The sequence below is a fragment of the Heterodontus francisci genome, chromosome 32, assembly GCF_036365525.1.
Source record: "Heterodontus francisci isolate sHetFra1 chromosome 32, sHetFra1.hap1, whole genome shotgun sequence".
Taxonomy (NCBI): domain Eukaryota; kingdom Metazoa; phylum Chordata; class Chondrichthyes; order Heterodontiformes; family Heterodontidae; genus Heterodontus; species Heterodontus francisci.
Genome location: NC_090402.1, coordinates 19,324,533 through 19,350,333, shown reverse-complemented (window position 1 = coordinate 19,350,333; position 25,801 = coordinate 19,324,533). Strand labels below are relative to the sequence as shown.

At 40.9% G+C, this 25,801-nt stretch overlaps 1 protein-coding gene across 3 annotated transcripts in view; it reads right to left on the bottom strand.

The window, feature by feature from the left end:
• garnl3 (GTPase activating Rap/RanGAP domain like 3) overlaps window positions 1-25,801 on the bottom strand; it is a 455,189-nt gene that overhangs the window by 369,111 nt on the left and 60,277 nt on the right. For 2 of the 3 annotated variants that reach the window (XM_068012409.1, XM_068012411.1), the window contains exons 1-2: window positions 14,099-14,476; window positions 10,653-10,722 (exon numbers count right to left, since the gene is read on the bottom strand). In XM_068012409.1, the coding sequence (XP_067868510.1) occupies window positions 10,653-10,722; window positions 14,099-14,154 (126 nt within the window). In that variant the 5' untranslated portion in view covers window positions 14,155-14,476. Of the gene's footprint in view, window positions 1-10,652; window positions 10,723-14,098; window positions 14,477-25,801 lie in introns of those variants that run through there. The other variant, XM_068012410.1, reaches the window with a different exon arrangement.

The window sequence follows — 25,801 nt, the reverse complement described above, 5'->3', positions numbered from 1 at the left end:
CATGGACAGGGCAATAGCATGCAGGTCTGCGTGAATCTCCAACATCCACTGAGTGGTCTGCTGGATCAGGCTCTCCATGAGGGTCGTCAATCTTTTGGTCCATGATGGGATTTCACCAATGCTTCCTCCTTATGGCCGCTCTCGAGGGATCTTGTGGGGGTCACCAATGAGAGATGGGTGCCTCTTGCAGAGATGCAGCCATGCCTCTGACAGGAAATGCTGCTGCCTGATCCCCTTGCCACCAACTGGATGCTCACTCCCTCCCCACCAAGCACACCCTCTTGAGTTGCCACACGCAGCCCCAAAGAGGAAAGCATTTTGGAGAACTCACCTGATCAGAGAGTAGGTCACTGACGCGTTTGTGGCACTACGCCCAGCTTCTGGGGGTGATCCACGGCTGCTGACCTCCTCTGCAATCTTGGTCCAGGCTTGCTTGGTCAGGTGGGCTGATCTCCTCCTCCTGTCACTGGGGAGGAGAACCTGCAGGGAGGCAACACTAAACCCTGGAGCCAATTAAAGTTTTAATTCATTCACTTTAACTAGCTAGTTTTGTTCATTTTAATATCTTTGGTCACTTTTGTATGTTCAATTACAATCCAAACATATAGATACATAATACTGGAAATACAACCTCACCAACAAAGAAACTATGTTAGCTTAATGGATAATAGGAGAAGACCTGATCAATTACTCTGCTTTGAAACATAATAAATTAAAAAACAACAGCACACAATACTGCACGTATTTGATTAAAGAGAAGACAGCACTAAGTACACTGAATTAACTTGGAAAGTTGGGTTCCAGTTACTCTGTCAGGTGATGGCAATATTTTCAAATAGCTGTTACTGATCAGCCTCATGCATGATATAGTTTGTGATCACCTAGTACCCTCGTGCAGTCTTCAAACTTCACCAAAGCTGGTGATTACATGTTGACATCCCTTTGACAGGCTTAGAGCTGACATTTCATGAAAGGCATTCCTTCAACTGCGTACCAACATTTACTCACAAGGTGTCAGAAACAGCTAAATGCTAAAATCCGGAATCAGAGCCTAATTACTGTGCCTGCACTACACAACATTTTATGCTGCATCAGTGCTTATTAATGCACTTCATATTTGGCTCCCAAAATCTTGTCCTTTTTCCACAGTATCAGGTTCCATCTTAACCGGCCGCACTTTATATTGAGAGACTTCCTTTTATTGAAAAATGCTGAATTTTTCTGGCCATTTTTAAAAGTGGCTCGGTCATGTTCCTTTTCCTGGACCCACCACTTCCTTGCAGGATAGCTTCAAAATGCAAAAATTGGCCCATCTCGGATACCAGACAAATCTGCAATGTATTAAAACTGGCTCATCTAGGATGCTTACAGTTCAAAAGCGACCTCATTATTTAACAAGACCAAGAGAAGGTGAAACTCATCCTCACCTCTCCTGAATAGCAAACCATGTTGGGACAATTTTGTGGAGCTCATTAGGTATGTCAATGAATTTAATGTCTTCAGTTGCATTTTTTTCCCCCCTTACTGCAAGCTGACGGAATAAATTGTGACTCAAATATCCTCCCATTTTCACACCATTAAGGGCTTTTTCTCATCCAATTCTCTAGTCTTCTTTGTCTTCATGTGGTTTTCAGTGAGACCAAGCAAAACCTAACTAATAAGCACTGTTTCTAGCCAACAACTTTCCCCATGCGTAATTCACAAAGAATTTATTCAGTATTTATTGTAACACAATGTGCAGATTGAAGTTATGTACAATTACATGAAGAGAGTGCAAATCCAATATCAGGCAAATGCACAAACAGGCACTGATATTATTCCAAACAAAAAAAATTGCAGCAACTTACATCTTCTCTGCAAATGTGACCAACCTGCCCTTTGTGCACCATCTTGCCTGTTAACACAGGACCTGATCAGCAGTAAATTGGTTTGGGAGCAAGGAACAGAAAGAAGCTGAATGTAAAGAGGACGATAAAGGTAGGGGCAGTGAGAGAAAGAAGAAACGCAGGGAGGAAAGCAGCAACAAACGGCTACATGAATTAAAGTCCAAACAACAGAAAAATGTAAGCACCCCACATAAACTTAGAAAAGTATGGTAACAGTTTAATTTATTTCCATGGGCTTCATTCAGTATGTTTGTGCCTGTAAAAGAATGCAAGTAGGAAATGTAGAAAAATACACATACGAGGAAAATCTGATCATGATATTGAAGCAATGAGGTGTAATGATCATCTTGAAAATAAATGAGATTACTCCACTAAGAAACTTAACCATAACAAAATCAAAGAATAGCATGTGATGGAAGTTGTACGGACAGTATCTAATTATAGAGGAGACGGGGCTTAATACAATGAGACATCTGCTGTATGCTCTGCCTCAAACTGGACTTACAAGCTTTGCTGAAATGTACCATTGGATTCCAGTTGCTCCCACATCAGCTGCTTGGGTTTGATACTACTGTGGCCATAGTACATGACTAGCAAACTAGATGTCAAGAGCAATGTTCGTTCTAACTTTCGTTTGCTGTGCACGGCCACTTAGCTGTCCCTTTAAGATTGAAGCGCGGCTGCACATCTTAAAGGGAACATTGGTCAAGAGTTCCGATCCCAGCATGATAGACTGCAAAATGGAATTCAACGGGCAGAATTTTGCAAGCCCGCCAGAGGCGGTAGCAGAGATGATGGGCCCGGAATTTCCCGCCGCCGGCCGGTCCCACCTCCGGGTCATTTTTTAGGAAGCTGAGGCAGGGATGAGAAAGCTACCCACCCACAAGCAGCCGGGAGCAAACTAAGGCCATTAAGCGGCCTATTAGGGCTCTCTTTCCCGGCAACTGAAATTTTCTAGTCGACAGGTGGGCCCCCAGCATTGGCCAAAACACAGCCAGAGAAAGGAGGCAGCGTCCTGGAGGCAGACAGGGGGTGGGGCCCAGCACTCCGTTTCACTATTGAAGCATTCGCCCCACCCCTGCAGCCGACTTACAAATGACTGAAGACCACACTGTGGACGGTTCCCCCTTCACAAAGGGATCTGGCAGCGGTAGCCATTTGCATTCTCAAAACTTTTAAAAGTGCTGAGCGGGTCTGCTCTCTCACCCCTACCTGCATTGGCGGGCTGCGGCTTTCTCACTGCTATATGGCCTCCCACTGGGCCTCCAGCATCAGGAGCCCACTCACTGCCCTTAATTGGATGTCAAGCATGCCCTCTGGCCCGTAATTGGCCAATCTAACAAAAATCACATTGGGCCTGTCACACCCAGGCCGTGCGGGGTCAGGACCCAGAAATGACCCCAATGGCAGGGTCGCAACTACAAAACAAAAATCCTGCCCAACATCTTCAGCAAACGGGACCCACAGCAATGTGGTTGACTCTTAACTACCCTCTGAAATGGCCTAGCAAGCCACTCACTTGTATCAAACCATTACAAAAAGTTGAATAAGAATGAAAAAAAAAAACTGACAAACCACCCAGCACGGCCTAGGCACTAGGCACGTCACAGGCAAACCCAGCCCAGTCAACCCTGAGAAGCCCTCCTTACTATCATCTGGGGGCTTGAGCTAAAATTGGGAATGCTGTCCCACAGACTCATCAGCCAACATCCTGAGATAGTCAAACTAACAGTAATACCTTTCAGCCAAAATCCCTGGCTCCTCCATCACCATCCCTGGGTATGTCCTGACCCACCAGCAGGACAGACTCACCCGAGGTGGCAGCATAGTGGTATACAGGAGGAAGGGAGTAGTGCTGGGAGTCCTCAACATTGACTCCGGATCCCCTACAATCCGGTCAAACATGGACAAGGAAATTTCCTGCTGATTACAACCTACCGCCCTCCATCAGCTGATGATTCAGTACTCCTTCATGTTGAACACTGTCATGCTGCAAAGAATAAGGCATATTAATTTTGTCATACGAACATTGATTTTAAACTGTTGCTGGAGTGAGGAAATGACTTGTTAAACAGATCAGCCATGGTTGGAAAAAACATTTACATACTAACAGACAGTGCTTGTGGAGTCAAAGGACCATTCCCTGACACATTCAACCCACAATGGACTTTGATCACCAGACATTGAAGCTCACATTCCAGGATGACTGCTAAGATGGCTGAATCCACAAACAGATGTGGTCAAACCAGCTAGTCATATGACTAATCTGCTTGGCAACCTGAGATTTTTTTGAATTGTACAAACTGCTTGAGAGAGAGCAACTGTTTGCTCCTGGACTGAGAAGACCTCTCCTGTCTGCTCCCATCTCTTTCTCACAGAACTCCAAATCCACTGAATATGTGAATCTCAAGAGAGAAAAGTCTCCTACATCGAACAAGGTTTAAGAAGAATACTGAGCCCCAATGAAAAGCAAGATCTACCTACGATCAGGGATGCTACAGCGAGCTCGTAGAACAGTAACCAAAAACCATCTTCAGATATTGCCTCAAACTTTCCACTTTATTTCTTCTGCTCTTTTCTCTCTATCTGCATGTGTGTTTATTGCGTATGCATGCTAGCGTGGGCACGTCGCGTATCCGTAGGTGTTAACTTAAGTAGAGGTTAAGTTTAATAAATTTTAACTTTTCTTCTTTAAATCTAAGAAAACCTGTTTGTGCTGGTTTCTTTGCCTTACAATTGGAAAGCGGTGAACAGGGATTCACCAAGGGTAAGCTAAAAACATGGTGTGTTTAAAATTAAACCCTGTTACAGTAAGACCAGGTGAAGATTGAGAGGGAACCCTAGACCCCTTTCTCACCAGGTCGTAATAACACCATTTGGAAGAAGCATTGAGGTAACAAGGGCGTAGAAGGTACTCTGGATGGGGGACTTCAATGTCCAACACCAAGTGTGGCTCGGTAGCACCACTACTGACCAAGCTGGCCGAATCCTGAAGGATGACAAGGGAACCAACAAGAAGGAAAAACTGAGTTGAACTCATCTGCACCAATCTACCTGCCGCAGATGCATTTGTCCATGACAGTATTGGTAGGAGTGACCACCGCACAGTCCTTGTGGAGACCATGTCCCATCTTCATACTGATGATACTCTCCATTGTGTTGAGTCATGATCCGAACAGATGTGGTAGCTCAAAACGGGGCATCTATAATGCACTGTGAGCTGTCAGCAACAGTAGAATTTTATTCCATCACAATCTGTAACCTCAAGACCCAGCATATCCCTCAATCTACCATCTTCTTAAACCACAGCAGTCTGTGTGCTGAAGGTACACCCACAGTGCTGTTAGTGAGGGAGTTCCATGATTTTGACCCAGCGACAGTGAAGGAAGTGCAACATATTTCCAAGTCAGGGTGGTCTGTGACTTGGAGGTGAACTTGCAGGTGGTATGCCTGTTACCCTTGTTCTTCTAGGTGGTAGAGGTTGTGGGTTTTGGGAGGTGCTTGGTGTGTTGCTGCAATGCATCTTGGAGATGGTACACACTGCTGACTCTGTGCATCGGTGGTGGAGGGAGTGAATATTGAAGGTTGTGAATGGTGTGCCAATCAAGTGGGCTGCTTTCTCCTGGATGGTGTCAAGCTTGAGTGTTTGTGGAACCGCACCCATCCAGGCAAGTGGAGGCTATTTCATCACACTCCTGACTTGAGCCTTGTAGATGGTGGACAGGCTTTGGGGAGTCGGGAGGTGAGTTATTTGCCACAGAATTCCCAGCCTCTGACCTGCTCTTGCAGCCATAGTATTTATATGGCTGGTCCAGTTCAATTTCTGGTTAATGGTAACCCCCAGGATGTTGATGGTGGATGATTCAGTGATGATAATGTAGTTGAACATCAAGGGGAGATGGCTGGATTCTATCTTGTTGGAGATGGTCATTGCCTGGCACTTGTATGGTGCGAATGTTACTTACCACTTATCAGCCCAACCCTGAACATTGCCCAATGCTTGCTGCATATAGGGAAAAAACTGCTTCATTATCCGAGAAGTTGCAAATCGAACTGAATACTGCAATCATCAGCAAACATCCCCATTTCTGGCCTTATGATGGAGGGAAGGTCATTGTTGAAGCAGCTGAAGATGGTTGGACCTAAGACACTACCCCGAGGATCTCCTCTAGCTGGGGTTGAGATGATTGGCCTCCAACAACCACAGCCTTTGTGCTAAGTATGACTCCAACCAGTGGAGAGTTCCCCCCACCCCAATTCCTACTGACTTTAATTTTACTAGGGTTCCTTGATGCCACACTCAGTCAAATGTTGTCTGGATGTTTGGGCTTTGAGCAGCTGTAACATCAATAATATTCAATATATAGCCTCCCTTGACATCTGTGATTCATTATTTTAAAGGGTTTAGAAAGGTCTCCCACTGTCACACAGCTACGACACAGAAGTTAATGTAGCACATCAACAAAATAATATTTTAAATTAGCATTTTGATATATTCATACCATTACAAGGTGGCAGAGGTTTGAAGTGTCCCAATAGATCTTATTACAAATATGTTATATATTCATTCTAATTTAGTTTGGTAAAGCATCCTTAAATGTTGATTGCTGTAATCTCCTTAGCATTCCTCCAAGGAGCAAAATAAGGAATTCTACCCCTATATATACAGGCTGGAAAGAGCTTTATTATATACCAAGGCATGAACTTCAAGATCCTAAGCAGCAACTTACCCATTAAAGTTGAGTTAAAGCTGTAATTGCTCAAAATCCTTACACATACTGCACCATAGGTCACCTTATGATACAAGGGGAAGCAACAACTGGGAAATACAAATACACTAAAATAGCAGTTATAAATTATACACCCAGACATGCTCCTCTGATTCTCCATTTAAATTCTATGCTTGGTTTTATTTTAAGCAAAATGGTTACAAAGACGGAAAAGGAGTTTATACAAATGCTGCACAAAAGAGTCATCACACATCATTTTCCAAACAAATTTGTTTCAGATAAAAATCTTTGTAGAGAATTTAGATTTATAAAATTATAGCATTTTATTTTGTCTATCTTCTACCTTTCATTCAACAAAATATTCTTGGGCTATGAATGAATTTACACTAATACAAGCCTACATGTACTGTCTGAAAATGCAGTCATGCCAAAAATACGTTAAATTTTGGTCTGAATTTACACAGCAAAACTGAAATCTGCTTTGAAGTTAACTTCAACTCATTCATTTGTATTAAATCATTAACAGTAATTTCTTAAAATATCCTTTCATCGAAAAGTTAGAAACCTTCTATCTCATTACATGAAGCCACCTCTACACACAAGGCACCGTACAGGTATGAGGGCTGAGAATAGTTTCATCCTTTCACCTACAGCTTGTCAAAGCCAACTATCATAGCTAGCTGTCTCCAATGTATTTTATCTCAATAGCTCCCTTTTTAGACAATTTATAACCTTTCTTTTTGAGTCACTCACGATCCACTTATAAAATGGTATAATTTTTTATTTTCAAGCATGATGAAAATGCCAAAAATAAAATCAAACATAACACACCTTCTCAAGCGTTTAGCAAACTGCTTAACTAATATAAATGGCAAAATTCCTGTGAAGTCCACAATACTTCACAAAAAGACTGAACATATATTGAGAAAATCCCAAATTTGCTTGCATGTACCATTTGATTTATTAAGATGCTTCACACAGTAACATATTGCCTTTTTAAGCATGTTGAATTGTTTCAATGTGTCAATGCTACATTTCTAGAAGTAAGAATTCCAATTGAAACACAAAAGGGTTGTTTCTTTCTGGATAGAAAGCCTCGATCTGAAATTAAGTGAATGGGGAAGCTAAAATTCCAAGCCTGCAGTACTGAAGCACGAGAGCAACTGTACATTATTAAAAGGAGACCTTCTCAATGGTCAAATTCTCCTATTGCTCCAGGATTGTCCTGCAAGTCAAGAACAGCCCTCGAATTCTTCTCTCTATGCCACCTCAAACCCCTTTCCCTCTCCTCTTCCGGTCATACTTTCAACACTAAATGTGAGGAGCTTAAGGATTTCTTCATCCCAAATGCAAAGACTATCTGCAGGATATTCTCAGCTGTTATTTTCTCCAATCCTCCCCATCTGACATTGTCGTGGATGAGTCTGAATTCATATTGGGCACAGCAAACTCCCAGTCAAAAATTCCACACCTTTATCATTCACTCCGTGGTTGTTCGCTCAAGCTGAATCACACTGCATGCAATCTCATCATTTTATTCAACCAAGAGCTAAACTACAAGCTCCCCATCATATACATTACCAAGACGATTTACTTCAGCATCTGCAATATTCTCTGCCTCAAACTTAACTTCAAACCGTTGTCACCTCTGAACTCAATCTCTCTAAAACCTACTTGCTGAACTCCTCAGTGCATCCTCCATAAACTCAAAAACATCTAAAGCTCTTCTGTCATCATCAGTACAGCGAACGTGTACTAGATTAGTCCCTGGGATGAGAGGCTGAGTAAACCGGGCCTGTATTCTCTGGAGTTTAGAAGAATGAGAGGTGATCTCATTGAAACATACAAGATTCTGAAGGGGCTTGACAGGGTAGACACTGAAGTCGTTTCCTCTGGCTGGGGCAACTAGAACATGGGGGCACAGTCTCAGGGTAAGGGAACAATCATTTTGGACTGAGATGAGGAGAAATTTCTCCACTCCAAGGGTTGTGACTCTTTGGAATTCCCTACCCCAGACGGTTGTGGATCCTCCATCATTGAAATGTATTTAAGGCTGAGATAGACAGATTTTTTGGTCTCTCAGGGAATCAAGGGATATGGAGAGCAGGCGGGAAATTGGATTTGAAGCCGAGGATCAGCCATGATCATAATGAATGGCAGAGCAGGCTTGAAGGGGCGTATGGTCTACTCCTGCTCCTATTTCTTATCTTCTTATGTTATCCTCTCTCATGTCAAGTTCCACTTACTTATCACCGCCTTTCTCGCTACCTACAATAACTCCCTGTCTCCAAAATTCTTCCACTGCCTTGATCTATATTTCCTCTGCAGCCTTGTCCAGTCTTACATTTCCTCTTGCATCCTCTAATTTGGAGCTCCTGTACACTCTCCCCTCCATGCTCATCCAATACTTCACCTTAGATAACTCACCCTTCTATTGTCATGGTCCAATTCCTAACAACACTCGCCCCCAAGATCTCTGGGTTTTCTACCTTTGAAAGCCTGCTCAAAGCTCATTTCTCAGACCTAGCTTTCAATCACTTCTCCTCATCCTAACGCAAAGACGCGGTGCCTGCTTCTTTCATCCTCTGGACAGTGCTGTAAGGTAAAGGTGGTATTTAAATGCAGCTTGTTATTGTTTAATTGCCAGGCAACCCAAATTAATAAAGTACATATTTCCACCCTGTGGCCCAAATATCTTTTTGGCAGTGGTTGAATTTCACTGCAATGTAATAGAACTGCAGTGTTCAGAGTGAGGAGGTGTGTAAATCAGGTGAATGGACAGGATTGGGGTGAATGGACAGGATTGGGGTAAATAGATAGTTTCCACTTTGAGGGGCATTCACTTCTGTTACCACTGTGGTGCTACCTCCAAATCATCATTTTGCTAAATAATAATGTGTGTGACATTTTGCCCCTACATTATTGCTGTGTAATTCCGCATTAATTGCTCATGACTGGCTTTTACCAAGGCCTTAGCAAGAAAACAGCAGCTTTTTTCTCCCCTTTTTTGTTAATTTCCCCAAAATCACTTTTGAACAGGAGCAATGCTCAGAGCACAGCTCATCCCACGACTACTTTCTCCTGCTAATGAACTGTTGTTTATGCATATCCACAAAATTCAGCAGAGGGGAAAATATGGCCCTCATATTTTACAAGAAATGTTAAGCTCAATTCATGTAATGTTCACAATCACTATAATTTATGGCACAATATTATGGTGCAGCATTGAAGCTACTAAATCTAAAACCTTCCACTGGTTTGCTATTTAAAAGACACATCGTTGTGTGCATTTTTCTCTGTGTTTGTACCAGTGTCTTTAGTTACATGTATTTAATTTTTAATAAATAATCGCACAGTTGTTAGTAATAATGCAGAAAAGATACTTCATTGAATCCTGAGGAAAATGGCAGCATATGCGTCTGCTCTTCAGGTTGTTACATGTCACAAAAGAATGAACCAACATTATTTAGCAACATTTTTCAACTGGCACTCTGAAAAGAATGGCTCATGATGATGTGATGCGTAGGGTTAATAACATATTGACTGTATATATGAAAATCCATGAGCTTGTACAAGGTTGACTCGAATGCAAAGTACATTGCACTTTGCTTATCTACCCTACGGTCTGTAATACATCACGTGTTTTATGTGTTTTCACAACTTCCAGTCAACTGTTTATATCTAAGACTGAATTTATAAGTGATGATTAATATTTTGATTCAAAAATCATACCTAAACATAATAAATCCATGTAGACTTGCAAATTCACAAATTGTTTGCTATTGTTTCACACCTATAAAACCCAGAAAATATTCATAGAAAACGATGTGATTGTTCCATTTTGCATGAAATCAATCTGTAGATGATTATTTCCAGATTGCGTTAATCTTATTATTGGAGAAAAGGTACTTGTGCAGGTTTATTAAAGCTAACTCCAGAAAATAAAAAGGTAGCATGTACAGCACTACTTGGTCACTGAAAATTTAAAAATAACAAACACCACTCTTTTTGATTGCAGTGAAATCTCATGACTTACCAGCTCCACAGAACCATAATGTTTCCTGCTGAACTCCCCACGTCGACAACCCAGGTCTTCAGAGGCAGAGCTGAAAGAGAAACACTTCATCAGTGAACATATCCAATGCTGCCAGGCCTTTCACGCAAAACAGCTCATTGCCAGCTGGTACTATTCAACCAGTTCACTCATGCCATCGCTTCTAAACACAAACAATGGGGTCTTCCTGCAAACAGCATCGACTGCTGCCTAGTACAGCATAATTAATCCAAAAAAAAAATGGAAGAATCTGGCATGCCTGAGACTTTAGATGGAAGCCCAGTGATTCAATTAAATATTATGTCATGAATGGATCAATAAAAGTTTCAAGGATACTGCTCAATGGTAATTACATTTGAGAATCTTATCTTGGAAACTTAGACACTGCAGTAATTTGACTGATGTGTACATAACCTCTCTCATCCAATTTTTTTTCATTCTGTTTTACTTTAATTAACTTTCAGAAAGGAGATTCCTTTCATCTTCTCGAAGCTTTTGGAAAAAACAGCCACTTGTGGTCCTTTACCTATGTTGCACAAGGCAACAAGCCCAAAGTAATTGACTAAGAGGATAAACCAGAGAGACCTAAAATGATTGAATACCCTTTTCCCACGCCCCTCCCCAATATTAAACATGTATTTCTATTAGGAGAATAAAATTATTCATTCTGCCCTCTTTATTCATTTTTTTTTTAAGTTTCCATTTGATTGTATCCAAAATAATGGTCACATTTTGCAGTGCCATTTCAAGTGTCTCTGAGCCTCATACCATTTCATCTGTACTGCAAACTTTAACGATGATGTCGCTGATTAAGATGCATTGGGCAACTGGGCTGACAAAATTTGTCAGGCAGCCCCACTCAGGCACACAAGAATGGCCAACTTGGCAATAAAAATGTCAACAAACCTGAATGTGTTCTGCAGAAGCAGCCACCCAAGTGTTTGCAATTACAGTCTCCTGCAACACTGAGGTGAACTGTGAAGGTTAATGACAGCTGCACAGTGACATCAGCTAAACAAAAAGGATTTATCTTCTACATGGATATTTTTTCTACAATGAATATTAATGCTTTGGTTTTTTTTTTGTTGATAGGGTGTAGATCTGTGTAACTTTGTAATACATTCAGGCCTGGTTAAAAAAAAACCTGGTTATATCAGCAGGTATGGAAATTGTGCTTTTAGCTATAAAAAGGTAGGTGATATTATGAGCTGTCTTTCATCCCCTGCTGAGGAAAAAGCCTCTTCTGCTGCATTCATAAAACCTTCTGTGGCTGCTGGAATGATGCCCTTTCCTGCGAGATGCTCTGACATGATCAGTGGTTCACTGAGAGGGGAATCAATGGAGAAATGTTCACTTGTCCTACCAACATGCTGGCAGACGGTGAGTGGTGGAACAATAGATGGTAAATAAAACAAAACAAAAATCATTCCCACTATTTAAGCAAGGGCAATAACATCAAAAGAAATTATATCACTTTGAGCATTGAGGGAGGAAGTGACTGAAGTAACTGTTCACAGCACTCATGCATTAAGTAAACATAAAACATTTGAAAAGAGCTGGAATAAGACTTTTTATTTGGTAATTACATTTGAACAATATTCAAAGTGGCATCAGCTTTAAATCTTCAAGCTATAGAAATAGCTATCAAATAGACTGTATTTGTTTCCTGTGTTCTACTATTGCCTCTCCTCTGCTGAAGACACTGATTTAAGCACAGTATTGTTCAATTGATGTCACCAATGCTGCAGTTCACCATGAGGGAATCAGGGTCAGCAAACAGTTACACACATGTACCTCCAGCAAGTATCAGTGCATATACTTCCAGCAGGGCTCACTGATTATGAATCAGCAGCAGGAACCCTGCCTGGTCACTACTTCTCCTTTCTAACCCAGAGATGCAACAACTCACACAGCAAGAGCAGGGATCAAATCCTCCCACAAGCCAAAAGACTTGCAGGTTGATAGGTAAATTGGCCATTATAAATTGTCACTAGTATAGGTAGGTGGTAGGGAAATATAGGGACAGGTGGGGATGTTTGGTAGGAATATGGGATTAGTGTAGGATTAGTATAAATGGGTGGTTGATGTTCGGCACAGACTCGGTGGGCCGAAGGGCCTGTTTCAGTGCTGTATCTCTAATCTAATCTAATCTAAACCTGGGACCCTCCTGATCTGTGCAGCTCAGTTGCATCTCACTGTAATTACGCTCTGACCCATCAGGGGAGCTCAATTCCTGCTTACTTTCAAATATGAGTGATCTGTTTTCAATGAAGCGTGCCAGTCAGGGAACACATATTTGGATGTTATATAGCCAGGTGCCATACAATTCAGTTTTTAAAATGTTACACAAAGAATAAAATAAATCCCATTAACAGTAAGGTATTTAATGAGCACTGCAAGTGAAAATATTTTTAATTGCCAATAATGACAAAAAAAAACATTATTTTTTCAAGCAACATTTATATTAGCACTGTTATAGGGCACAATCATTACAGCTGCATTTTTATAAATATTTCATAAATGCAGTCTACAATCAAATGGATCTGAAGCATTCAAAAAGAAAGGATATTTAATAGAGATTGGTAATATAAATCCCTGTAAGGCACTATTAGTTTCATTTCTGAAGGGAAAAAAATCCTCCCCTTGCAATCCATGGTAGATTTCATAAGCCACCCTTTAATATGTAAATATGGTGCAATTAGGCTGTACAAAGGCATAATGCTCAATAATAGCCCTAATCAAATTACTGAGTAATTATTATGGATTGTTAAGAAAATAACAGGTGGTAGGAATTACATAAAACATTCCTAAGATAGGCAAATATTGAATTGAATATCGCGGAGCGGGAGTTATGATTACATCTGGACAGAAAAAAAATTCAAAAGAGTCAAACTGCTGTGTTTGTTATTAGTGCGTAACTGAACATATTATACATCCGCACTGAACAGAAATAAAACGCTTTAATTCACCACCCCAAGGAAGTTAGTTCATTGATGTAGTGTAGTAACATTCAGCCACTACGCCCACTTTCTGTTGTGGGCCAGTCTTTAAATAATAAAGCACTTGTCTGCCATCTGACAATATTTGGCGTTGAACGCCTGAAATAATAATGCATTTCCCTTAGCCCTTTAACAACAAAGTTTCGCATTTGAAAGAGGACATGAAAATTGGTGCAAAAAGTGAATAAGATACAAAAATTTCGTTTCCTCCTCACTGCAGAAACGCTTGTTTTTTCTCTCCTCTCTCATCTATCAATAATAAAGTAACATACAGTATTTGACAATACCTGCGGGATGACTGTAGTGGCACATCGAGCAACATTCGTGAACCGCAAACCTTATTCAACATGTTAAGGCGTAACTGGCGAGGCAGTCTCAAACAGGCAGCATGAAAGCACACATTAAAAATAACATTGAAATCTGTTTTACCGTTGTGTGAGACTCAGCAGTTTAGTGGAAGCTGTATCCGCACTGCTCATCTCCATGCATGCGTTTCTCGATCAACACAACCAGTTCTAGTCAATGGAACTAGACATCTCATCTGCTGCAATTTTTAATGGAGAAAAACGCAACTTCACGTTCAATTCTGCACTTTTTTTTAACAATCCCCCACAGCGGGTGTTGAAAGTGTGTTTTCCAGCACCGCACGGCAGAAGAAATGAAATGCTCACAAAAATGCAACAACAGAAAAAGGGCGACGCATTAGCCGCCCCAGTCCAAATAATAGCAGAGTAATGAGAGCTGACAAAACGTGGCTCACATCTTAAATAGTGAATGTAGACTCTCTGTGCTTCAGCACTTCATTCTCAATACATAACAGACACACACCCCTTGCAAGTGTCAACGCTCTTCCCCTCCCCTCCAGCCACACTGCAGCTTAAACCACCTCCCACTGGTCAGCCCTTTGTAGTTTCTGCCCTCACTGCCCTGTGCTGCAAACCAGACAGTCAGAGTGAGCGGACTACAACTACCGGCGGCCACCGCGCCGCCAGCGCCCCGCCCACCGCCTCCGTTGATTGGTGGAGCTCCCACTGTATCCATTCTGGAACGTTGCGCTGGTTATATTTTGACTGACAGCTGTTAGAAATATACTTGCACACTCGTCAGCCAAGAAACCGCAAAATGTTCGCTGCTTTAGCCGTGTTTCATTGAAAATAAGTATTAAACAGAATTAAGGTCAATCATTTTATTCTATGTTAAATGATCCCCCTACCGTATAGAGTTTTCACCCAACAACATTTAATCCATATTTTTCAACTGTCCAAAAATATTTGGTGAAAATCAAAATAATACACATTAAATATCTACCAAACTGGTCTGTGTTTTATTTGATTTGCATTCCAAAGTTACACGAAAACCCATAAAGGGTCTTTGCTCAGGGTGAGCTAGCCCACGAACCACATCTAACCCCTGCTTTCAGATCCATTACTTATATTACCCCAGGCAGTCTGGCAAACTATTCAAATTAGATGTTAAGTTGAAATTATACAAATATATCAACCTAACAAATGGCAACAAGGCTGCCGAGCTGCAGAAATAAGGTGATTTGACCAATAATGTGAGAAAAATGAAGCAGATTGTACTTTTCAATATTTACAAACAGTACATAAAATTGAACAATGGCGCTTTAGGCATCACAACTGTTCCTACTGAGGCAGCACCGCACTGCTTGGAGCATCATCTTTCCAATGATACATGAAAACAAAGGAATGTCTGCCTTGGGGTCTTATTGTGTCCTTTCCAACATGCATTCCTCAACAAACACCACCAAAATGAGTATCTAGTCCTTTATCCAACTGCTGTTTCTGAAATTTGGCAGTGTGCCGTGACTAAACTTCAAAAGTAATTAATTGGCTGTGAAGCACTTTGAAATGTCCTGGGGAGATGATAGGTGCCATAGAATGCAAATTCTTTGATTCATTCTTGTTTCTTTTACAAGTAAAGAATATTAAAGGCAGAGCTGAAGACTCCATGTACCAGAATTAGTCGCTCCCCTAGTCAAGCTGTTCCAGAACAGCTATAAAACTGTCCTAGAATCAATCATACAGTGATACAACACAGAGGGAGGCCATTCAGCCCAGTGTGCTGGCTCTTTGATACAGCAATCCAATTAATCCCATCCCCCTGTTCTTTCCGCATAGCCCTATAAATATTTTGCTTCAAATATTTATCCAATTCTCTCCTGAATGTTACTATTGAATCATCTTCCATCACCCTTTCAGGCAGTGCATTCCAGATCACAACAATTCGCAATGTAAAAATATGCTTTTCATGTCACCTCTGGTTCATTTGAATCTGTGTCCTTAGATTACTGACCCTTCCACCACTAGAAACAGTCTCTAGTTATTTATTGTATCAAAACCAGTCATGATTTTGAACACCTGTCAAATCTCTTAATCTTCTCTGCTCTAAGGAGAACAATCCCAGCTTTTCAACGTACTCATCACTGGTACCATTCTGGTAAATCTTATCTGCACTGTCTCCATGCTTCCTAACGTGTGTGCCAAGATCTGAACACAAAACTCCAGCTGTGGCCTAAAGAGTGTTTTATAAAGATTCAGCATAAGTCCCTTGTTTTTGTTTTCTATTCTTCTATTAAAACCAAGAATTCTATTTGCTTTTTAACAACTTGTCCTGCCACCTTCAAAAATCTGTATAGACACACCCGAGGTCTCTCTGTTCCTGCATCCCCTTTAAAATGGAATGATTTAGTTATATTGTCTCTCCTCATTGTTACTATCAAAATGTATTATTTCACCCTTCAGTGTTAAACTTCATCTGCCATGTATCTGCCATTTTACCAATCTCTGTTCTCCTGAAGTCTGTTACTATTATCCTCAATGTTTACTACATTTCTGAGTTCCATATCATCTGTAAACTTTGAAATTATGCCCTGTTAACCCAAATCCAGGTCATTGGGGCAGCATAGTGGCAAGCACTGCAGCCTCACAGCTCCAGCGTTCTGGGTACTGCCTGTGTGGAGTTTGCAAGTTCTCCCTGTGTCTGCGTGGGTTTCCTCCGGGTGCTCCGGTTTCCTCCCACATGCCAAAGACTTGCAGGTTGATAGGTAAATTGGCCATTATAAATTGCCCCTAGTGTAGGTAGGTGGTAGGGGAATATAGGAACAGGTGAGGATGTGGTAGGAATATAGGATTAGTGTAGGATTAGTATAAATGGGTGGTTAATGGTCAGCACAGACTCGGTGGGCCGAAGGGCCTGTTTCAGTGCTGTATCTCTAAATCTAAAATCTAAATCTAATGTATATCAAAAAAGAGCAGTCGTCCTAATACTGACCCCTGGGGAACACTAATGTATACTTCCCACCAGTCTAAAAAACATCTTTTACTACTACTATAATAAAAACAAGAAATGCTAGAACCACTCAGCAGGTCTGGCAGCATCTGTGGAAAGAGAAGCAGAGTTAACATTTCGGGTCAGTGACCCTTCTTCGGAACTGACAAATATTAGAAATGTCACAGGTTATAAGCAAGTAAGGTGGGGGTGGGGCAAGAGATAACAAAGGAGAAGGTGTAGATTGGACAAGGCCACATAGCTGACCAAAAGGTCATGGAGCAAAGGCAAACAATATGTTAATGGTGTGTTGAAAGACAAAGCATTAATACAGATAAGGTGTTAACGGACTGAATATTGAACAGCAGCAAGTGCAAACATGAAAAAAAACAGTGGGTAAGCAAACTACTACTACTTTTACTACTACTACCTGCTCTCTGTCCCTTAGCCAATTTTATATCCATGCTGCCACTGCCTCTTTAATTCCACTGGCTTTTATGTGGTACTTTGTCAAACTCCTTTTGAATGTGTATATACACATCAACCAAACTATCTTCATCAACCCTCTCCATTACTTCATCAAGCAGCTCAATCAAACATTATTTGACTTTTAAAAAATCTATGCTGACTTTCATTTATTAGCCCATACTTTTCCAAATGCAATTAATTTTGTCCTGATTATTGTCTCTAAAGGTTTCTCCACCACCGATATCAGCCTATAGTTGTCAGGTTTTATCCCTCTCCCCTTTTAAAACAAGGGTGTAATATTTACAATCCTCCAGTCCTCTGGCACCACCCCATATCCAAGCAGGGTGGAAAGACTGTGGCCACAATTTCCAACCTGACTTTCCACAGTAACCTCGGATGCAGTCAATCCAGACATTTCTATTTTTGAGTACTGCCAACCTTTTAAGTGCATCCCCTTTGTCTATTTTTGTCCTGTCCAACATCACTATTGTCTCCTCCTTTACTGCAGCAACCTCTTCTCCTCTTCTCTAGTGAAGACAGGTTCAAAGTATTCATTTAGTACCTCAACCATGCCCTCCATCTCCACAAGAAGATCTCCTTTTTGGTGTCTAATCAACCCATCCTTCCTTTAACTAATAGTTCATTATTTAATGTTTATAAATAAACTTTTTGGTTCCCTTTCTTGTTAGCCACTCATCGATTCTCATACTCTCTTTGTCCCTTTTATTCCCTTACTTAGATCTCCTCTTTACTTTCCACCCAACAATGTGGACAGTTGCCCAGGTATCCTTAAGAAACAGACTCAATCTAACTCAGCTAATTACTTCCCTATTATCACTCTCCCAAGTGATGGGTGACGTCATCAATTGTGCCATCAAGTATCAACTAATTACCAAAAACCTGCTCACTGATGCTCAGAATGGATTCCACCAAAACTCTCAGCTCCAGACCTCATCCCAGTCTTGTTTCTGACAATAACTGAATGCCAGAAGATAGCAGGGGAACTAGGGATAAGCAATAAATGTGGCCTTGCCAGCACCCCAGAAGCATAGTAAAAAAGGGTCAACATTGTGAAAGGTGAAGATATGACTGACAAGGAGGAACAAACAACAATAACAACTTTCATTTGTATAGCACCTTTAACACAGGAAAAAGACAAAGTTGCTTCCCAGAGATGTAATTTTAAAAAAATAAACATTGAACAGTAGAGATCCTTACACTTGATAACATTAATGCACAGCTTGAGGACCTCACAGTGTGCCATGATTTTCCAAGGGGCCACCAATAAAGCTGACCAGAAAAAATGCAGTTACATCAGCCATGGATGTCAGATGCTGGTCATTTATCACCCCCCCCCCCCATAGATTCAGGAAGAGACCATTTGTGCCTGCTCCATGAGACACAAGTCCACCAAGGGGCAATCTGAAATTGGATTGGTAGCCAATGCCTTGGGAAATGTCATGCCACAACATCCAGACTGCTTCCCATAGTGGGTCCTTTCGTGGGTCTTCTCAAAGCTCGGCTGCCAGTCGTTCTAAAAATAAATTAATTTAAATATTTTAGGTATCACTCTAAGCTTTTCACAAAATTTGCACAACATTGCACATAGTTTTGTAAAAGCAGACAAAATTATAATTTTAAATGAATACTTAATTCTTTGTCTTATGTTTTAATGAACAAAGACATATAGGAAAGTGACTCATAAAATTATATGCTTATGTTTAATAAGTACAATAAAAAAAGCATACCTTTTATAAAAGGGTTTATTTTTAATCAGTTCCCGCTCCAGTGCCTTCTTTCCTCCACCAAATAACTACATTCCCACTTCACAGGTCAACTGAAGTCTCGCAGCATGGCACTTCTCACTCAAAGGTGCTTTGTTCCATTCCATAGTGCTCTTTAATTCTCCAGGTACCCATTAATACATTCAAATAGAAACTTCCTTGGTTCCTGTCACTTTGAAAATCTGCATTATTTTTATACAATAAAACTACAGTAGCAATTTTTCTTCACCATCAATGCAGTGCAGACAGGTTTCTTGTTCATATTGGATAAACCAGCAGGTATCAAAATAAAAATGAGTGACACAAAAAAAACCTTAAAAAGCCTGGGAAAAGTAAGCATGATCCTGAAGTTTATATTCAGTTCAAATGGTGCTCTGATCAACTTCAGCAGTTTATAAGTAGCTACAATTGCCCTGACTTTGCCCATTTGGCCAAGTGGCCTTAAAGGGACAGAACATGGTTAAGCATCTTTGCAATAAATATCATAACCAGACCCAAAAGTGCAGCGATATTCATAAATAAAGTTTAAAGACTCAATAAAAATTGTTCCACTGCTAAGTAGAAAAAAAACTCAGTTGACATAAATTATCCCTGAGATAAAAACTGTTGGCATTGGTTATGGCAGCATTTATGTCTTACCCTTAATATTTTTCTAATTTGGTATTTTTAGTCCATGCTTCATAAATATTCACTATTGTGCTAAATCCATGTTGGAAAACATGACATTAAAATCATCAAAACAAGTTTAATGCCAAGAGTACTATTTTCTGCTTGGCATAAGTTGCTGACAATTGGAGGACAGAAACAAAAACGATTGTTTTAAGGGCTGCAGAAGCTTTTCCACAGTCGAATGCATCAATGTAACGGTCCAGATTTTGGTGTAGCAGGACAGCACGTTCATGCACGTTTAGGTTTTAAAACATTTTGCATTGCAAGCTGTTGAAAGTGTGAGCTGTTAGCGTTGCAGTGAGGGAAACTGGACATCTAGGTCCCGAGTGAACAGGGTAAGCAACTGTGTATCACCAGAACTAATCAGATTGAAGGACTGAGAAACAAACAAAGGGAGGACTGAGAAGGAAGTGTAAATTACAGGAGGGTGAATTCAATGTCAAATCAGGTACAGAAAGAGAATTAAAGAGAGGAAAAAAAGATTGGATGAAGGGACAGAGTAAAAGAAAGGAAAAGCAAAACTTTTTTAAAAATTTGAATTAAAAAAAAATCTCAAACAATGATTAATACCTGAAGGAATGAGACTTCACGCTTTCAATTGTTCACTTTCTGGGCCAGAAAGGTTGATCGGCAGTCATTAAAAATTATCAGGTTGAAAGTGGTACTTACGCATCTAATTACCAGCTCTAAATTTCTGAGGCAGGTTTAGTTCATTTCTGCCATACAAATACAGCAACTTCACAACAAATGGTGAGGCAGACAGCAAGATGCCGTGTTTGAAAAGTTAACAGCCGAGCGGTGCAACCCAGACAGCCAGTCTGGATATTTGCATTTAACTGTGCATTTTCTCCTCGCCTGAAGTTGCTGTGTGATTTGTGCTTAAATAACAGCGAGTGCCATGAGCTCCGCTGTAATATTGAAAATTCTGTCCCAATATATATAAATATTCCAATTAGTCAAAGCACGACATTAACAAATGGTCTGTTGTTCCTTATGTTGATTAATTCTACTTCAGTCCATTTAGTATCAGATAGCCTGTTGTGGAAGAGCGACAGAGTTAATCAAAATGATGAGTGATAATATGCGCACTTCTAGAGGCTTCTCACCAGACCAAACCCAATACTTTATTAGTCCTTCATTTGTCACTAATGGCTGGGTCTATCTTTTGTCCCGTTGACCACCATACTTAATCAATGTCCCTACATGTTTGATGGTGGAGTAGTGGGTTCAGGGGTTCATTAAAATGCTCCAGTATTCTCATGCGTTTAATCAGCTCTCTGCTGTCTATTCCACTTTAGAAGACCTCTCAATATTGATGATGTACTTTGTTACACATTTCAGGTCTACATTAGAGACTCTTTCAGGTACAGTAGTGCTGCTCATTACAACATTTCCTACATTACAATACCAGCTGCACTTCAAATGTAATTAATTGGCTGCAAGTGCTTTGGGATGTCCTGAGATCGTGAAAAGTGGTATATAAATCTCTCTCTCTCTCTTTCATTCACTCCCATAAGCTGTTTGAGCATTGCATACTCATGGGCTGTGCCTGCACTGTCCATATTCTAATTATATAATAGTATAACAGAGGTGTGTAACACTAGGATCCATCTTGCAATCTAAACTGTATATTCATGTCTTTCACCCTCGGGAATGCTCCTCCCCTCTTTTAAAAGGCAGGCTGAGATTCACTTAGTTAGATGAGGTTATGGATGAGTCATGAACCTGCTTAAGGAAAAAGAGTAACACTTAATAATCAAACCTGTTCACCTCACCCAACTTTTCTCCTCATTAAATGAGAAGATATTAAACCACATGGCCTGTCCCTTTTGTGTGCTGACTTACTTGTGTTTGGAATTAACTTGCATTCAAGACAGATTCCATCTGCAAAAAAACTGATCTCCTTCATCCAAGCTTCCAACTATGGGTCAAGAACTGGCCCTTGCAATCCATAGTCTGCATAGCTTTATATCCCATCTTTTTGCTAACCCTGCCCACAGGAAATGGAACGATAGGCAGTTAAAATCACCCATGGGACTCACTCGCAGATGAACTACATCAATCCTGCACCCAGCAATTTTAACCTTCTCTTCTGACCAGGTGAAAAGTGGCATCACCTGGGAACTCTCAGGGTCCTTTATGATGGAGTCCACATGTGCAAACTGTTATCTGAACAGTTGACCAGTTGAATGTACTGTTGTTAGGTGCATGGAGTCTAGTTTCAACGCTAGTTTTTTTTGAGGCAGTTCTTCACCAGAAAATAAAACTAAAAACTTCTGAGTTCTGGGAAAACGGAACTGGTCAGAACCATGTAAAAACACAGGACACAGAGTTATATGATCAGAGTGTGACCAGGGCTATTCAAGCTCAGTTAATAAGACTGCAGAATTGAAACAGGCTGAAAGCTGTTGGTTTGGAAAGAGAAAAGACTTGATTCTGGGAGCTGGCCATTGGCAAATACAACTTGCCGCAGCTGTTTTCAATGACCAAAAAGGCTATGGCGAAACTACTCCATCAAGACTGTCATCAGCAGGACCGGGGTTGTTCGAGAGGCGATAAGACCGAAATTTTTAAGGGAAGACTGCAACACTCGCTATTGATGAGAAGACTTTACTTCCACATCAGCATCTTGGAGGACAGAAGATGGAAATTTACCTGAAGAAGCTCATGGTTTTGAGGAACTTTGTGAATGTTTGATGCCATCTGTGCTGAGAGGACTTCCCAGTGAATCCGTGAGATCTATCTGTGGTGCAACTGATAATCAATGTATATATCGACCTAATTTATGTTGGTTTTGCTTTGAGTTTGAAAGTAAAATTTATAAAAGTAAAATCTTGTCAATTCGGTTTTTTTGCTAAACACAGGTCAATTGGTGGACTAGATTCTTTCAGCTTGTTGACCTCCAAGGGTAACATAACGCCTTCTTTAAATATGCAAATGAGGCACCACTAATGTCAGTGGGGCGTGATTGTTGTTTAAACTATGGGCCTGAGCAGGGTGAAGTCGTTGCTCTTTTTGGCTGATTACACATCGGTGAAGCACCTTGGAACATTTTTCCATGTCAAAGTTGTTATATAAATGCAAGTTGTTGTTGTTGCTTTCGGCCAGGCCAGCCTCTCTGCAACAAGAGGAGTCAAGGCCAGAAGAGGCCCAAAGAGGTAAGTCTCTTTACCATTTTGTTACTTTCCTTGTGAGGCCAGGAGGAACAGAAGTGGTTCTCAAAGGTCCTCCAAGGAAAGTTTAAAACTGCTGTACCTGGGTTCCCCTTCCACAGATAGGGAAGGCTGAGAGACCGGGACGATTTCTTCAGTCCCTGACAGTAGCCTCCTGCTGTCCAAAATTCCACTGTTGCCCACTTGCCAGCGGCTGTATTGGGCAGGAAGCTTAACAGGGGTGGGCCTGCAAACAAGGCCCCAGCATTAAAATCTCCCGGGCCTCATGTTGCTGAGGTCAAGGAGGATTTTGCCACCCACCTTCACTCCCGTCTGCCCAATTCCTACCCTGACTTAGCATCAGGTATCAGCAAATATCTCATGCTGTGCCCACATGAATAGAACTGTCCTCATCACAACCAATGTGAATATTGGTTGGCCATCCAGGACAGGATAATGAACTGCTTAACGTTCGCAGTCATTGGCAACCTCTTCATTACCTGGCTCATTAACATATCACGCTCCCTTCTGTCTCAGTGCAGTAGCCTGTTGCTTTCTAAACCTGTGCAAACATGCTTTGTTTTTTTTAAGAAACAAAACACTTAAAACGCAATACAATTTCAAATCCTTTGACGCCAATCCAAGAGAATAGAATTGGGAAAGCAATTGCAATTCCCCTGACTCATCCCCCCCTCCCTGATACTTCAGCACTATCCTTGTAATTCCATCTCGAGTTCTAAAATAAAACTTTAAAATGCCATTGACTCTAACCCTTTCTCAGGGCCTTTAAGATGCTGGAGAGTGGCATTTATGTTCACTTTTCATTACGTCCACCAAATTGAAGAGGTGAAGTATTATTTTATTTGTAATTACTATCACGTGTTGCAGAGACATACTGCATCCTCGAATATTATTGTGTGTCATAAGCATATGTTTCAATGTAACTTCCTTAGAGTTACAGAGAGGAAAGACTGGTTTCCTGTTGCATGTCCTGAATGCCCCTTTGAGTGAGAGTATAAATCTTTGGTGCTGACCATATTCTCTAGAGATCATATGGCAACGATAGCAATTTGCATTTATATAGCACCTTCAATGTTGTAAAAAATTAACATCCCAAGGCAAATTTGGGGGGGGGGGGGGGGGGGTGGGGAAGCATAATGGATCGTCATGGCAACATGTCATGCCACAGGTTGTTAGAAGACTGATTCACCTCCAGGATCTCCTACTCTGCAAGGTCTCAGTCTTGGCCATGCTGGTTGAAAGACTCAGAATCCGAGGTGAGGTGTTTCCCGAGCAGGGCGGCAGGAAGGTGGTTTGGGAAATCGAAAGAAAGAGTCCAACTTGGGCCGAGCCTCTGAGAAACGGGTTACTGAGCAACACTGTAAGAGACCCAAGAACATGCCATTCGTTCACCCATTAAGTTGGAGATGATGTGACAACACAGAAGAAATTCAAAAGAAAGGATAAAAGAAAGAACCGATTAGCAGTTTTTTTTGCCCCATTGCTGCATCATTCTGGATGGAGGGATTTTGGATTTAGGTGGAACAGTGCACAAAAAGAATTTATATTTAATTCAATATTACTTTCATAAAGAAATTTAGAAATTAAGGAAGTTCAACTGCATGTCAATAATGAGATTAACTTGGCTGAATTTTTATTCCCTGGTTGAGGATATGATGCCCTTAAAACATATTTGATCTTTAAAGGGTGCTTTCTGCTCTGCTGTGTGTGATTGGCAGGAATTAGTCCTGTACACAGCCATCTACAAACAAAACTCACTTTACAGTGTCCTGCTCTCAGCTGCTCAAATCCAAATATATAGCAGCCCAACCACCTCCCAAACTCAGTTTCAGGCAGGCAATCTTTTTTAATTATCAGCTGCAAATAAATTAACACATGAGATAGAGGATTTTATCACCACTATAAATGAAACTGTTGCTTCGCCACAGGGAGGTAGCATGAATTATCTTCTGTTGCTAAAACAGATTACGTCATGATGCAGTTATCAATTTGAATCTGCCATAACTGTTGGATTTGCAATTACATCGTAAATCTTTTTTTCACCTTTGTATTTCTCCCAGAATGTGGTCAATTCTTGTGAATATTCTTAGTATTTAAATGCATAATCTCACACATTTACTTATGAAGTACCCATTACCTGAAAGTTTATACACATACATGCCCAAAAGGCTCAATTTTTCCTCCCATATTTACAGACATTAAATGTAGTATAAATGTGCCCTGATATTTGACAGCTGTGAGAACTGAATTCTTAAACAGCACCTTCACCAAAGCCGTGATCAAGTTATGTGGGAAAAAATAGGTGGCACAGCAAGGATTGAAGATGGGAGCAAAAATCTGCAAAGGGACAATGATTAAATGAGGGAACCGAACTGTGCCAGGTGAAGTTCAACGTGAGGAAGTGTAATGTCATCCACTGTGAATCTAAGGAAGACAGATTAGGGTATTTTCTAAATGGTGGAAAGGTACAATTTGTGGAGAAGGAGAAAGGTCACTAAAAGCTAGTGGATGGATGCAAAAAAAAAGGCTCATGAAAACATTATCTCGGGGTGGGGTGGGGGGCGTGGAATACATAGGGGTGGAAGTTATGTTACAGTTCTATAAAGATCAGGTTAGACCCCATCTGGAATACTGTGTTCAGTTCGAGGCACCACATCTCTGGAAGGATGGCTTGGTCTTGGAGGGAGAGCAGCACAGATTCACCAGAATGATACCAGGGCTAAAAGGCTTAAATTATGAGGCCAGGT